Source organism: Mesoplodon bidens (assembly GCF_964165515.1).
Source record: "Mesoplodon bidens genome assembly, chromosome: 7".
NCBI classification, from domain to species: domain Eukaryota; kingdom Metazoa; phylum Chordata; class Mammalia; order Artiodactyla; family Ziphiidae; genus Mesoplodon; species Mesoplodon bidens.
Window position 1 is genome coordinate 59,445,623 of NC_138164.1, and position 14,832 is coordinate 59,460,454.

The window sequence follows — 14,832 nt, forward strand, 5'->3', positions numbered from 1 at the left end:
GATTCTCACTGCCCCCCAGGCTCTCCACCACTCCCTGAAGAGGCTCCTGCCCCACGCCCTCTGGGACCCCATCACCCACTTCAAGAACAGGGAAGGTGGACAGGATGAGTGGGGTCTCGGCTAGGCATTCACAGAGCCTCCATAATCCTGCCCCAGCCTCACCGTTTACCACCCTCCTGCCTACCCCATACTCAGAGCAGCTCACCCCTCCCAGAGGTCCTAGGAATCGACACCACTCTGTTAATATGCCGCTGGTACCGTGGGGACCTGGCCTCCACAGCTTCCAATTAGAGAGCTGCTGCTGGAGGTCAGGGGCTCTGATGCTCTGACCTCTGCACTGAAAGGGCAGGGGGTGGCGTGTCAGACCAGGACCCTAGTCCTAAGAGGTCCACAGGCCATGACTGTGTCCCAGACACCAGCCAGGAGGGCAGGGTAGGGTGGAGCCTACTTTGGGAAAGACACAATGTCTCATCTGTCACTGCCTCCCCATTGTCCCACTGTCCTCTGGGGACCTCAGGACTCTCTCCACCCAGCCACGGGAAGCTAAGCCCCTCCTGAGACAGAAGGAGGGAACACTGAAGGAGGGGCTCCAGGACCAGAGACAGACTCAGCCATGCCCTTGGGGTCACAGAGGAGGAACCTAGGCTCAGTAGGACTCAGTTGTCACAAAGGGGCTGGTGGGATGAAGACTCTGCAGAGAGGTCCTGGGGGGCTTCCTGGAGGAGGTGTGTGGTACCTCACAGGAAGAGAACACTCGGTTCCAGGACAGCCTCCTAACTACGCGGTATAGGTTTGTACCTGGGACCTGTATGTAGTTGTAAGTGTCTTTGTGTCCATGTGTGCATGGGTGTGCATCCCAGTCATGGAGTCCCCAGCTCTGGTCTGCGGCCCAAGGGCAGGGTCTGCCTGAGGTAGAGGTCAGCCAGGCAGCAGATCAGAGGACAAAGAAAAAGAAGGGAGAACAGCTCAGGGCTGAGGAGTGAAGCCTGTCGGGTTGGTCATGACACAGTCAGTCCTCAAACCCTAGATGCCTGATGCCAAGACAGGGTGCTTCCGTGACTCGGGCTCTGCCACAGCCTACTGTGCAAGTTTGGACAGGACCTTCCCCTCTCTGAGCTACTGTCCTCATCTGAAGAATAAAAGGAATGGACTTGATGACCTCCTAGGGCCCTTACAAGTCTAACAATCTTTTGGAGAGACTGACACACAAAGACAGCCAGAGATGGAACCTTATAGAGATGGGGAGAGAGCTCAAAAGGAAGCAGAGACGACAGCGAGGGGTGGGATGGCAGGAGGACGAGAGAGGAGAACCCCAGGGAGGCCCATCGTGGGTCAGGGAGCTGGGGAGGGGTTCCCTGCTGGGGACCCTGTCCTCAGGGCCAAGACAGGACGTGGTAGACAATGCAGCCTTGCGCATGACAGGGAGCAGTTGTCACCACCCCACCTGCCTCCTGGCCTGTGGGAAGAGAAAGATGGTGGGTAACAGACAAATGCTCTGCCCCCCTGACCTGAGTCCTGCCTCCACTCCAGCTCTCCAGGTGTTCCAGGGGAAAGGGGGGAGCTGCAGGCAAAGGGGAGCTCCCAGGACTGGGAATCAGGAAGCTGTGTTTTAGGCCCTGCTGTGTTGTGGGATCCAGGCCAACTTCCAGCCTCCATCACTTGATCTGTGAATGCAGCAGTACTGGGTTCTGAGGGACCCAGCCAGGGTGGGCTCTCTAGAGGGCTGAGATCCTTCTCTCCTGCCTGGAGGTTCTTTCCCCACCTTTGATGTGGGTGCTGAGACTGTGCACAATCCAAGAGGCAGCAAGCCGCTGGACAAAGGAGCTGGCCTTGTGCTGGGCGGGAGGCCTGTGCTACAAGGGAGCCCCCATCGGTCATCAGCCCTCCAGGCCCTCTGGCCTGGGACCTCCCTTCTCACAGCCACCCCCAGGGCACAAGCAGGGTCCTCCCTCCTTGGCCTGCGCTCAAGGGGTGCCAGTGGGTCCCTAGCCGATGTCTGCACTGCCCCTCTGGCTGCCTGGCCTCTGCCCTAGGCAGAGGCCCTTTGTACTTGGGCCCTCACAGGCAGGGCTTCGTGCAGTCCCGTGTCTGTGTCCAGGAAGTGTTCATGTCCTGTTTTCCCCCTCAGGCCGAGGCTGCCAGGGAAGGAGAGGGTGGGGGTAAGCAGGCCTCTCCTTCCTCCACTGTGGACATTTCTCCCAGAGGCTTTAGGGGCTGGAAGAAAAAGGTACTCCTCTCTCTGCCACAGTCTGAAATGACTGAAGATTGGAGGCAGAGGAATGAAGGAAATGACTCCTTACCCTGAAAGCTTAGGGAGTGGTGGATCTTGCACACGCACACACACCAGTTCTGCTGTGGCAGGAGAAACTATCTGTGCAACCCAGGCTGAGATGGCCTCCTTCCCCACTGGCACCAACCCAGCCCCTCCTCCCCTCCCTCCCTGGGGGTGGTGGCCACCCCACCGCCCCAAGCTGTCTCCATTGCTTCTCGCTATGTTTTTAATAACTGAACATCCACATTAACAAGGCAGGTGGTTGCAGCTCTTCCCAGCAACCCCATTTAGAATCATTGAATCATCAAATCATCAAATCCTAGAATCCTGGAATCACAGAACGTCTGCTTCTTCGTCTCCTGGAGTCTCAGCATCTTAAAGTCACAGAATGTCGGAATCACAGAACCACGCATCCACACAGCCCTGGCCAGGAGCTGAGAGTCATGGAAGGCTGGAACCCCACAAACGGACAAGGCCAGATTCTCCAGAGAGTTCATGCACCCCAACTTCCTCCTTTTACAGGTGAGAAAATGCAGCCCAGAAAGTGGCCTTACGCAAGATGACTGGACAGTAGGAGCCAGGCAATGCCCAGCTCCGAGATTGCAAGATGGGACCTCAGGAACCCAGTCTTCCGGAAATGGCACAACTTTTACTTTCGGAAATACAGATATTCAAGTTGGGGTGATGCTGCTCTTTTAGCTTTGCTCATTTCTCCTCCCTCCCAACCCCACCCCCACTGGGCCCTGCGGCTGGCACTTCATCTCTCCACCCCTCTTACCCTTGGTTCCTGCAATTCCCTCACCTTTCCCCCTCCCTGGGTCTGTACTCAGGCCCCTCAAATAAAGGCAACAATAGATGGGTGAAGTTCGAGGGGTCAAGTCCCTCAGGGTGGAGGACAGGAAAAGCAAAATGCCTGCCCCCTGAAGCTACCAGCCAGAGAGCAGGCTCCCCAGAGGAGGTGCCCTGAGCAAGAGACCAGAACGTCCTGGACACCCTGGGGGTCCAGCCACACCAGAGGCAGCAGCTTCAAGGAAGCTGGAATCAAAGAGGAGGGAAGCAGTGAAGCCTTACCGTTGATATTAAAACATCACAGATGTATGTTTAGCGTTTTCATAAATTTACATTTTAACTCATTTTGGAATGTACTCACATATTTTTGAATTTGAATTTTATTAAATATTATATTTTACAGTGTTTTAATTTTTGAATTCTGAACGCTCTTCGCCCAGGGCAGATCCCGCGTCCCCACGCTACAGACAAGGACGCAGCAGCCCCCAGTGGGATCCAGGTCCCCTGGTTTCTGTTTAGCCTCAAAGCTCCTGACCTGGGACGCCATTCTGAGACCTTCTACTCCTTAGAGGGCCCTCACCCAGGCCCAGGCATGTGCCCTCAAACCCTGTCTTCCCTCATGTGGCCACCCAGACCCCAGGGTGGCGCTCTCTCTCCCTTCACCTCTTCAGCTGCCCGGCTCCCTCCTCTACCTCTGCCCCCTCTGTCCCCTCCCCTCCAACTTTGGCTTTTCCCTGTTCAGCCTCATCATCCCATGTCTGAACCACACTGCCTCAGCCTCCTGCCTCACTCCTTCTATGTGCTCCCCACCCCATGACCCAGGGAGCTGCATAACACGCAGGTCTGAACAGTCCCTGACCTGCTTTCATCTCTTCCCCTAGTGCGCAGTTCCCTCCGGAGAAAGCCCAAATTCCTTGACATGGCATAAAAGTCCTGCACAATTTGGCCCCTGCCAGCCTCACTAGCTTCGTCTCCTATGCTACACACACACACACACACACACCCCAATCCCATCACTCAGCCGCCCTGGCTGTCCAGCATCCAGCTCCATGGAATGCTTCCCTCCCTCTGTCTGTCACCAGAAAGCCTTCACATTCGCCATTCTCTCCTTCTCTCTGTCCAGAACTTTCTCCTGGCTCATTCCTCAGCTCTCACTTTAAATGTTTCCTCCTGGAAGCTTCCCAACTTGCCCTCCCTCCCACTCTGGGCTGAATTCGGGGCCCCTGCTCTGTCCCAACATGGCCCCCAAGTTTCTCCCCATCGCTGCCTTCCCCCCACACAATCTACCAGCGTCAATCTTTGTCTGTGCCCCTCCGCCACCCTATCACCTGTCCACCCTTGGCCCTGGTACCTGTGTCTGTCTACCTGCCAAGAGGCAGACGCCTTGTTGCTCAGATTTGGCAGAATGTGTGGCCGAAATTTAAGGCCCCCACCATGCTCTCTCTACCTACCCTCTCTGCTGGGCACAGAGTAGGTGCTCATTAACTGTCCACCTATTAAGGCCTGGCAGTACACAGTGTGTGGCACGGACAGGGAGTGCTGGGGTGCTCAGAGGAAGTGCGAGTCCCTGGGCTGGGCTGGGGACTTCCTGGAGGAAGCATTTGGGATGATCCTCCACATGTCAGTCCTAACACAGAAATTGAAGACAGGCCACAGGAAGTCCCCAGACAGCTTTAGGGCCATCAGGGCAAACCATCAGAGTGGGACCAGAGTCTGCAATGAGGGAGATTCAGTGACCAGAGCCAAGGACAGGGCCACTGGAGGGGCTGGTGGTGCATTTAGGGAAGACTTCCTGGAGGAGGGGCTACTTCTGGATGGTTTGGGGCAGGGGAGAAGGTGGAGATGAAGCAGGTTGGAGACAGAGGTGTGAAAGAGAAAGCTCTGTTCCTTCTTGTCCGTTATGCCTTAAAGGAAAAGGAGGTGGGATTCGGATGGGCAAGAGGAAAGAAAGAAGGCCAAGGCGGCATGGAGCTAACATCAGTGCTGACACCATGGCCAGGGAGAGTATGGGTGGCTGGGGCTGGCAGGGAGCAGGTTCCCAGCTGTGGTTGGGAAACATTTCCTGTCTCCTTGCCAGGGGGGTCATTAATAATCACTTACCCTCCACAGGCAGCATGGAGGCTAGCCAGGGAGCAGCATGGTGCTGGGGCCGGAGCCCAGCCTGGCAGCCAGGAAAGCTGTATTCTAGGACCAGCCCTGCCACCTTGTTGTGAAACCTGGACAAGTCACCTGGCCACTCTTGGTCTCTGGTAATGCTGGTCAAAGGAGGGTCTTAAGAGGAGGCTCCCTAAAGATCTCCCTGCTCTGGGCCTCAGTTTCCCTAGATGGCAGCGGGGCTGCCACCCCTACAGGGGGTTAGGGACCTCTGATGATCAATATGAGCATCTATGTTGAGCCCAGCTCAGGACACATGGGATGCGCAGACCCAGCCCCGCCTCTCAAGAGCTCGAATTCTGGCAGGAGCCAGACCCCAACACCATGGGATGCATGCCTGGAGCATATCATGTGCATGTCAGGCTGCGGGAAACAGAAGGGAGGGCCGTCTGCCCAAGGCCTGAGGGGCTGACAGTATGGCTGGGCCACGAAGATGGGGTTTCTTAGACACAGAAAATGGGAGTCCCATGAGGCCTATTTAGTCACTGCTATGACTGCAGCACTTAACACTGTGCCTGCCTGGTGCATAGCAGGTGCTCAATAAGTGCTTTCAGACAACAGAATGAGCTCCTGTTAAAGGAGACATTTGTAAAAGGAGCTTGGAATTTGGAAAGAGCTGCCTAAACGGTGATGATGAAGATGATGACAATGATGATTCTGCCCAAAGACAACAGGATGGGAAAAGGTGACATGAAAGCTTGAGAAGGTAGGAGGCCCAGGGATGGCCATCCAAAACCAAACAGCATTGCTTGGGAATGATCAACAGCCTTCAAGATCCCTTCTTCCAGTTGGGCTAGAATTTTCCTCAGCCTCAGGCCACATTTCTCTGACCATCCAACACCCCCTTCAAGGCTCAGCTCAAGCCCACTCACTTCAGAGACTCTTCTGGAATGTGGTGCTGAGGCATTGGCCCCGAGCCCCTTCCCTTGACTGACTCTGATGGTCCCTGTGCCTTCCAACCACAAGGAGTCCTGGCCTTTCGTGCTCTCGAGTCCTTGTTGGCAGGCTGTCCACTAAGGTCTCCCCACAGCTTTCTCTGGAGGGTATGACCTGGATCCTCCTACCGGGTCCATCAGACTAGAGGGTCCCCAAAGGTGTGATCTGGCTTCGTTTTTCAGAAAAAGGTCTCTGTGAGGAAAGGAACTATCCCCCCATCAGATATGGGGTCAACACAAGTGGAGATAGACTGAGGTCTTCCTGGTTGCCTCCCAGCCCAGTGACCCTCTCTGGGCACCACAAAGAGAAGGGAAGAGGACCGGGCAGCATGCAGAAGGGGGCACTTGGCTTCTCAGCACCCCGGAGGTGACGTGAGAAGGAAGGGCACTGGGCCACACTTGGGACTAAGACATCATGGTTGGCAAACGTGCCTAACTCCCAGCCCAGCCCCAGCTGCTATTGCGCCAAGGAGGCGCCACCAGGGATACCACCCAGGCCTCAGTGCCTGCGCCTGGACCCCCACCCTCTGCGGAGAACCATGAGGTGGTAGTAAACACAGTGGGCCCGAGACACGTGCATCCTCTCCCCGCCCCTTCCAACCCCCGCCCAAAACATGAGACAGGCTAAGAGGAAAAGAACAAAGGTTCCAGGACCTCCACGTCGCCCGCCGCCCGCCTGTCCAGCGCCTGTTCAGCCGGAAACCCAAGACAAAGGCCTTGGTGAAAGCGAGGAGGATGAAGGGCAAAGGGTAGAGGCAGCCTGGCTTGGGCATCTCAGGGGACCTAACTGGGAGGGAAGCGAGAACAGGATGGCAGCCAAGCCTTCCCTGCACACACACGTCACTCCACAAACATTTATGGGACACCTGCTATATTCTGCACACCCAAACGTCACATACCTCGTTCCTCACCCCACGCACCTTATACACCCACTCCCTCACCCCCTGCAGCACCTTCCACAGCCCTCCAGCCCCCCTCTCCCCACACATACCCTAGCTAACTGGATACCCTTCACATGTAAACAGCTCACAGGGAGAGAAGATCACATAATCCACGTGTCACACCGAAAAGCCATCCAGCTCACACACCCACACTTCACGCCACACTCACACTCAACCTCCCATGCGCACCTCACACACCCAACACTCACCTCTCCAAGCACAGACACACAGTTCCAATTAAATTCAATACACACACATCACCTAGGCATAGAGACACAACCTGCATAGATAATGTGCACACCTAATGTCACACCAAAATGTCAAATGTTTGCGGGCACACACAGCTCCTTAGCACAGACAGTCCTGCCTGCACACTGCCTCCTCCCCACATGCACTTGGGCATGCACACACACACACACACACACGTAGTCAACAAGTCCTTGCCTTGGCCCCCTGGACCCTGGCTGCCACACACTTTCCTACCCAGAGCTGTACAGTCATCACACAGACACATGACACTCAAACACCAACACACAGGTCCCAATATATTTCCCGAGCAACTCCAGGATGTAACTCGGTGACTCGAAGCCAGTCACCTAGGCTGCAAACCCACTCAGACACAGCTCTCCCACCCCCACTCCCCTCTACCAAGACATCCAATGAAACCTTTCATCAGACCCCTCCAGTGGCTCTTCCTGGTTACACACAACAGTCCATAACACACACAAATACACACACAGTTCCCCATGTAAGCTGCCCCTACAACTACTCCACCCCACGATGACACACAACCATGTACACATAAGTTCCCCCCACACACAACAGTCATAAATACATCTACCACTCCACACTCACAACTCGGCCTCCCTAGCTGCACACGCCATGCAACGCCATTACACTCACAGTCCTCACACTCATCATAGGCTCCCACAGATCCCCCCCAATAATCCCACCGCTGATGACACACACAATACTACATGACACAACACACATGATCACACACAAGGCACACCCAACACACACAACCCAGCTCTTCCTACTCAAACACATACCACCCAGACTCGCCCAGCCCTGGACACCTCCCACCACAGGTGACTGACACCAGGTTGCAGGCTATTCCTCCCCTCCCTCATCCCAAGCCCCCGGCCTCCCAAGTCCAGGTCAGCAGGGATGAGGGGGTTTATATGTTATGAACCCCAGTGCCCCACTGCACAATCCCCACCCACCTTAAATCACTCGGTACCGCCCAAGGGCTGCTTGTTCCATGTTTAGCCCCTTCCACCAGCACCCACACCATGCCATGCCTGACAACAGGGGAGGGGTAGAGGTCCTGGGGACACCAGCGTGGCATTCTGAGCCTGTCCCCTCACCATCCCGAAGTAGAGGCTGATATAAGGGGAAGGATGACCACAGGGAAAGGCCCTAGAACAAAGACAGAAACCTAGAGAAATTGGGGGAGTGATGGGCAGACTGAGAGAGGTGGGCACGTGGGCAAAAGAGACCAAACAAGAAAGAGAGGGGCAGAGGGAGAAGATGCCCAGAAGGACTCAAGAAGCCAGAGGAGAAACGGGGGCCACCATACCCAGAGAGAAACAAGAGGAGAGGGTGAGACAAACCGGAAAAGACTAGGATCTTCTATACAGGAGGGAGGAGGGAAAGCAGGAAGAGGGTGGGAGGGGGATCCTGCAGAGAAGGAGAGACAAACTGTAATGGAAAGAGGCATTTGGACCCTGGGTAGGGTCTGGTGTGAGGACTGAAGTCCAGGTGTTTGAGTGGGAATCTGGGTGAGGGCACAGATGAGGCTGTGGAGTAGGGGTTCAGGGGCTTGAGATGAGGCCCCATCTCTGAGGTGGGGTCCTGGTTGAGAGTCGGGGGTTAAGGTGTCCTGGGTGTGCCTGGAGTCTGATAAATATATTGGGGGTCCAGGGGTATGGGCAGGGGTCCTCCACTAATCTGGGAGGCAGGGGGTTCCAGGCTCAAACAGAACTCTTGGGTGTGGACAGGGGTCCCATTGTGGATTGGGAGTTCAGTGCTTGGGGGTGGAGTCCCAGATCTGAAAAGGGTTGAGTCTGGCGTGAGGTTTCGAACTGTGAGCTAAGGACTCAATGTCTCTAGGTACGGGCTGCAGTCTCAGCACAGAAGTGGGATTTTCAGCGAGGGGAGGGGTCCCCACCCTAGGAGGGTTCAGGGACAGGGTAGACCATGGGACCGGCGACAGCACGCTCCGCGGAGGACCCGGCCGGGCGCTCACCCAACACCCCGTTCCCCTCGTGCCCAGAGCGGGGGGGGCCCCCCCTACCTGCAGGCTGTCGGCGCATGGCTGCGGCGGCGGCGGCTCGTCCGGCTTGAGGAAGACCTGCTGACCCCGCCTGAGGAATTGGACAACAGCGATGAGGATGTGGTGCAGCACCAGGACCATGCTCGCAGCCGCCCGCCCGCCCCGCTGCGCTTGGCCAGGGCGTCCGCGAGGGCTTCGCCTGATCCGCGCGAGGGTCCGCCCTGGCCCCGCCCCGAACCGCCTACTTCCCGCCCCCCGACCGCCCCGGCCCCGCCCACCTTCCGCAACCGTGGACAGCACCTCTTAGCTCGTCCAATCTTCCCACCCCCACCAGAGCCCCCCACCAGCTCTCACTTCCCTTATCTCTCCGCTCTCAAGATTCTTCCAGCTTGTGCGCTATTAGGATCCCCCGCCTGATAGCCGGCTCTCAGCCTTCGCTCACTTCTCTTGCCCCTTCGCCACTCCTTTCACTACCTCTCAGGGGTCGCCTCTCTGAGCCTCTCTCCTGATCACATCCTCTCCCCCCACCACTTACTTATAAAGTCCTGGAGCCAGGCTACAGTCCCAAGGCAGAGACCAGCGCAGTGTGGGGGCGGGGGGGGGCGGTCCGCAGAGGGAGATAGATAGAGGGGAAGGGACCACTGGCACGAACAAGGAGCCCTGGGCTTGCTCTTCTTCCAGGAAAAAGGGGGGAAATCAGGGGAAATTTCAGAGGTCGCTCCGAGTCTGACAGGCCCTGGGAGCAGTAGCAAACCTGGGAGGGAGACACGTGCGCACTGACACGCGAGCGCACACACAGGCGCACCATTCCCAAGTTGTGGGCAGAGGCACTGGGCCCCCAGCACTGGGCAGGCAGGTCTGCGTTGGCGTCCCCGCAAGCCAGAGAGGGTGTAGGCCCCAGGGCCACACAGTCCAGAGTTCCGCGGTGGGACTTGCGAGCCCGAAGCGCAATTCACCGCAGAGCGGCCTCTGTGCTCAGGCGCCCGCTGCAGCCGTGACGCTCCTGCGCCCCCTGCTGGCCCAGCGCGGCGGCTCAGCCCGGCCCGATTTGCCATCTGCGCGGGAGGGGCGGGTGTCGGAGGGGAAAGGGGTCACCTGGGCCAGCTCCCTGCCTGGACCCAACCGGTTCCTAGCCTCCGCCTGGCATGAGGTCGGCTGGGGCGGTGGGACGTGTCTGGACTGGAGGGTGCTCTTGGGTGTCTCCTGACCATTGCCGGCTAGCTACTTACTGCATGACCTTGGTCAGATCCCCTCCCCAGTTGGTCTCTGGGCTTTAGTCTTCCCATCTCTTTCACAAGACTGCCAGGAGAATCAACCCCACAATGGTGCGAAGGCAGCCAGAGTCCCCTGACAGCCCTCGCTGTGGTCTGACCTGAATCCTTCCCATGTACTGCGGTCCCCTCTCTCTGCAATTCTCCTCTCAACCCTCACCCGCCACACCTCTTGGAGGGTGACTCAGTGACCCTCCAGCTTCCCAGCTCCCCACCTCACTGGGCTGATTCATCTGGGCCCTTTCTCCCTGGGGAGTGATTTCCTCAAGGTTGAGTCATTGAGCCCAGTCCTGGACACAGTCCAGGCACCTGGCACACAGGCTGGGCAGAGTCCTAGCTGTGCCACAGCTCAGGGGGAAGCCCTCCATGCCAAGAGTTCTCCCACCTCTCTTTCTGAGGGCCAACTCTGAACAATGCCTCTTCCCCTGCTCACACACCTTCAGCGACTCCCTACCATCAGCACAGTAAAGTCCCAACCCTCAGCCTGACATGGCAGAACCTCTATGACTTAGCCCCAACTTGTTTTTTCAGCTTTGACCCTCTTGCCACCGATCCTTAAATTTATACTTCCTGCTCTACTCAGATGCGTGACTGACTCATTCTCACCTTCAGGCTTTTACCCAGCCACCCCAACCCTAATGTCCTCTAGATCCTATCAGCCTGCTTACCTTTCAGGGACCAGTCGGAGGCCCACCTCCTCCAGGAGGCCTTCCCTGGATGCTACCTCAGTCCTCCGGGTCCCCCTTCTTGCATCTTTCCTAAGAGTCATGTCTGGGGGCAATTTTACTGCATCTTATTTTACTGCATCTTCAAATTGAGGGCAATTTGTCCTACTTACTAACGCTGTAGAAAACATTACATGGGCTAACATATGTAAAGGTTCTGGCCCAGAAAAGGGCCTCCCTTCTCTTTTTTTGGCCTCAGTTTCTTGCTCGGTAAAGGGAGTGACCAATGTAAGGGCTATTATAAGGACTGAGTCTGAGGCCAGTGCACAAATCTCTTGGTAAATCCTGAGCATCTGTCATCAGCTCAGTCTTGGGCTCCGGATAGTGCGGGTGGGACAAAGGCATCCAGGAGGCATCTGTTACAGCTACTCGCCAGAGGTGTTTGTTCTTCAGGAGAGGCCATCTCAGACCTCACAGTCAAGGGCCAACCCTGGCCTGGCACGGCCAGCATCTCTTGGGCTTTAACATTTGCTGAGCACTTACTCTGTGACTCACAGTTCATCTTCTCACCAACACTATAAGGTAGGACCCATTATTAGCCACATTTTACAGATAAGGAAAACTGAGGCACAGAGAGACTAAGTAACTTGCACACAGTCACACAACTAATAAGTAGTAGAGCCAAAATTCAAACCCAGGCCATCTGGCTCCAATCTGTGCTTTATATTCATTCTCTGCCTCTTGAGGAAAGGCACGTGAGAAGAACTAATTTTCCCACCTCTCCTTTTGTCCCCAAGAATGCAGTCAGGGTCCTACACTCCCAGCCCCTGAACCCTCGGCCCGCCTTTGCCATGAGGAAGCCCAGCTTCAGGGGTACCTGGCTCAGCTCCACAGCCACCTCTTTTCATCTCCCCACCTTACAGGCCACATTAAGCTGTCCAGTGGCCCAGCTACCTCAGACTCAGTATTTTAGGAAAAGGTGACTCAGCTGACAGCCTGTCCACCTGGGTACTGGGCCATTCAACCTCAGGCCCTGTCCAAGAACCAGCCCTTCCTCATTCCTAACAATGACCCCTCTCTGGACCACTGCGCTTACAAAGCACTTCCTCACCCAGGACTGATGAGCAGACTTTCACGCTCATCATCTCTGCATATAAGAGCGTGACACCAGCAGGCCCTCCAAAGACCCCAAATCTGCTCCCATCCTCCATGACCATGTGTCCTGCTTCCAGGAGCCTATGTGCCTGACATGCATCTATCCTCTTGCTGCTAGCCATGGTCAGACTCCCAGAAGCCCAGGTTCAAACCTGAGCCCTGCCCTGACATGCTGGGTGACCCCATGCAAGGCTCTGGCCCTGTGAAGGTTGGCCTGGTTCTCTTTGAGGACTCAAGCGGCTCGGGTGGAGGAAGGCAGGATCCAGGTAGGCCTAGCAGGGCAGAAGGCAGCTCTCTGGGGCAGGCAGGCCTGCCCGGGCATGCCAGGTCCAAGGACTGTGAGCGAGGGCCAGATCCCAACATGGGGCTCCTCAGGAGGGAGTGTGTGGGGCTCAGTCTCTCCATGACTTGAGGTGGAGCCCATGGACTAAAAGAGGGTTCCACCATCCGAGGGGCCCTGTCCGGTGACAGTCCAAGAAGGGCCCAGGAGGAAGTTGACATCTCTGCGGGTTCTGTGTCCAGCTAGAGCCCATCCGCAGTGTTCAGCCCCGGAGTGGGCACAGTTGTGAGCTACCCTTAGTTAGCCGTGGTGTGTGCATGTGTGTAAGGTCCTGCATGCAGGTCTGTGAGCAGGATGTGGGTGAAGGCGGAGTACAGTTTTGTAAGTTTGTACCTTTGTAAGGATGTGTGATGCTTTCATTGTACAGCTGAGCTTGTGTGTGTGTACACAGGTGTGTGTGTATCTACAGGAATGTGCATATGTGTGTGTGTGCAGACAGGTATGTGTGCACAGGTGTATGTATGCACACATGTAAGTATGTGTATACAATTGTGTGTGTGCACAAGAGTCCAAGTATGGCACATAGATGCAGATGTGTGAGTCTGCATGTACTCAAATTCACAACTAACAGAGGTGCTGCTCATGGCCACTAGCCCCGGTCAGCTCTGTGTGTCCGCTGGCACTGGCTCCAGATATGGCAGTGGCCCTTACAGAGAAAGGATCTGGCCGCAGGCAGGTGTTGGGGACAACGTGGATTTGGGCTCTGGGTGGGCAGGGCCTGCTCCCAGAGCCCCCAGAGCAGCTCTAACCGGGAAAGAGCACAGGCTGAGTGAGCGCAGGCTCAAGGGATGAGGGGAGAGGGGTGGGTCAACCACAGGTCTCATCCATTTCCATGTTATTTGCATACACATTTATCTTTGCAGCAGATGGCCAGCTGCACAACCCTAGCGGGGGAAGGGAGCCTAGAGGATTCTAGTGCAGGGCCTGCCAGCTCACATCGGGGCTGACGTCCAGGGGACTCAGGCCTTGGCACACCTTAGTATCTGCTCCTTACCCTCTGCAAACCCCAAGAGCCTTCTGTCACACAAGGCTGCTGCAGGCCACACACACTCACTGTCTTTCCACAGATACACACACACACACATACTCCTACACACAGACTCACATCCCTATACGCCTGCTCACACAGCTCCTGCACACGGAACACTGGTGGGCACACCTGCCCTAGTAGCTCCTTCAGGGACCACTGTGTCTCCTTCTCCCCGATGCCCATACCTGATGGAGTAATCTTTTCTTCACTCAAGTCTGACCCTGCCTCACCCATACCCACACGGGTCCCCACTGCCCACAGGATAAAGTTGGAGCTCCAGTCCTGGCCTTCTTGGTCCTTAGCCCCGCCTCCGAACCATCCTTTCATGCCCCACACTCTGCCTTCTGGCCACACCCCTCACTGCTCACCAATCCTCCAACCAGCACTGCTGTACTTTTACCAGGCACTCGACCTCCCCACTATGCTGTCAGCTCCAGGGGACTGGCCTCTTTTCCCGTTTTGCTCATTGCTGTGGCCCCAGCACCTAGAACAAGGCTTGACCCAGAGGAATTGCTCAAGAAGACATCTGTGGACTATAGGAATCAGTGGTAGAACCCTCCTTCCAACCTGATCTGCCTCCTTATGGAGGACCTGACCAACTGTATTTGTTTCCCTATGTGCCTCCCCCATCAGACCCAAAAGAGACTGGGTCTGATTTAGCTCCACGTGTCTGTATGCAGCATATCCAGCATGGGGCCAGGCACACACAGCAGGAGTGGGGGATGGGGGACAGATGGTGACCCCCTAAACGAGACACAGGGATGTCTAGAAGGGGCGGCCACCTCGGCCAATCACACAAAGCCCACCTTTCCCGGAGAAGAGGCCTCCTGACCACCTTCCCCCATCCAAGCCCCTTTCTGAAGTCACCCTGACTGGCAATCCAGCCTCTGCTTGCACACTCTCAGGGACAGGGAGCTCACTTTCTTTGCAGCCAACCCCTTCCCGTGTGGGATGGCTCTGCCTGGTGCTGACTCCTCCCACAGCACCATCCTGTCAAATCCT

General features: G+C 56.3%; 1 protein-coding gene across 1 annotated transcript in view; it reads right to left on the reverse strand.

Annotated features, from left to right (window-relative positions):
• Positions 1-9,510, reverse strand: part of PDE2A (phosphodiesterase 2A) — a gene marked incomplete at its 5' end in the record, with an annotated part of 63,908 nt that extends 54,398 nt beyond the window's left edge. Inside the window, one exon of the mRNA XM_081240698.1 lies at positions 9,391-9,510. Within this exon, the coding sequence (XP_081096824.1) occupies positions 9,391-9,510 (120 nt within the window). The remainder of the gene's footprint in view (positions 1-9,390) is intronic.
• Positions 9,511-14,832: the final 5,322 nt, after the last annotated feature.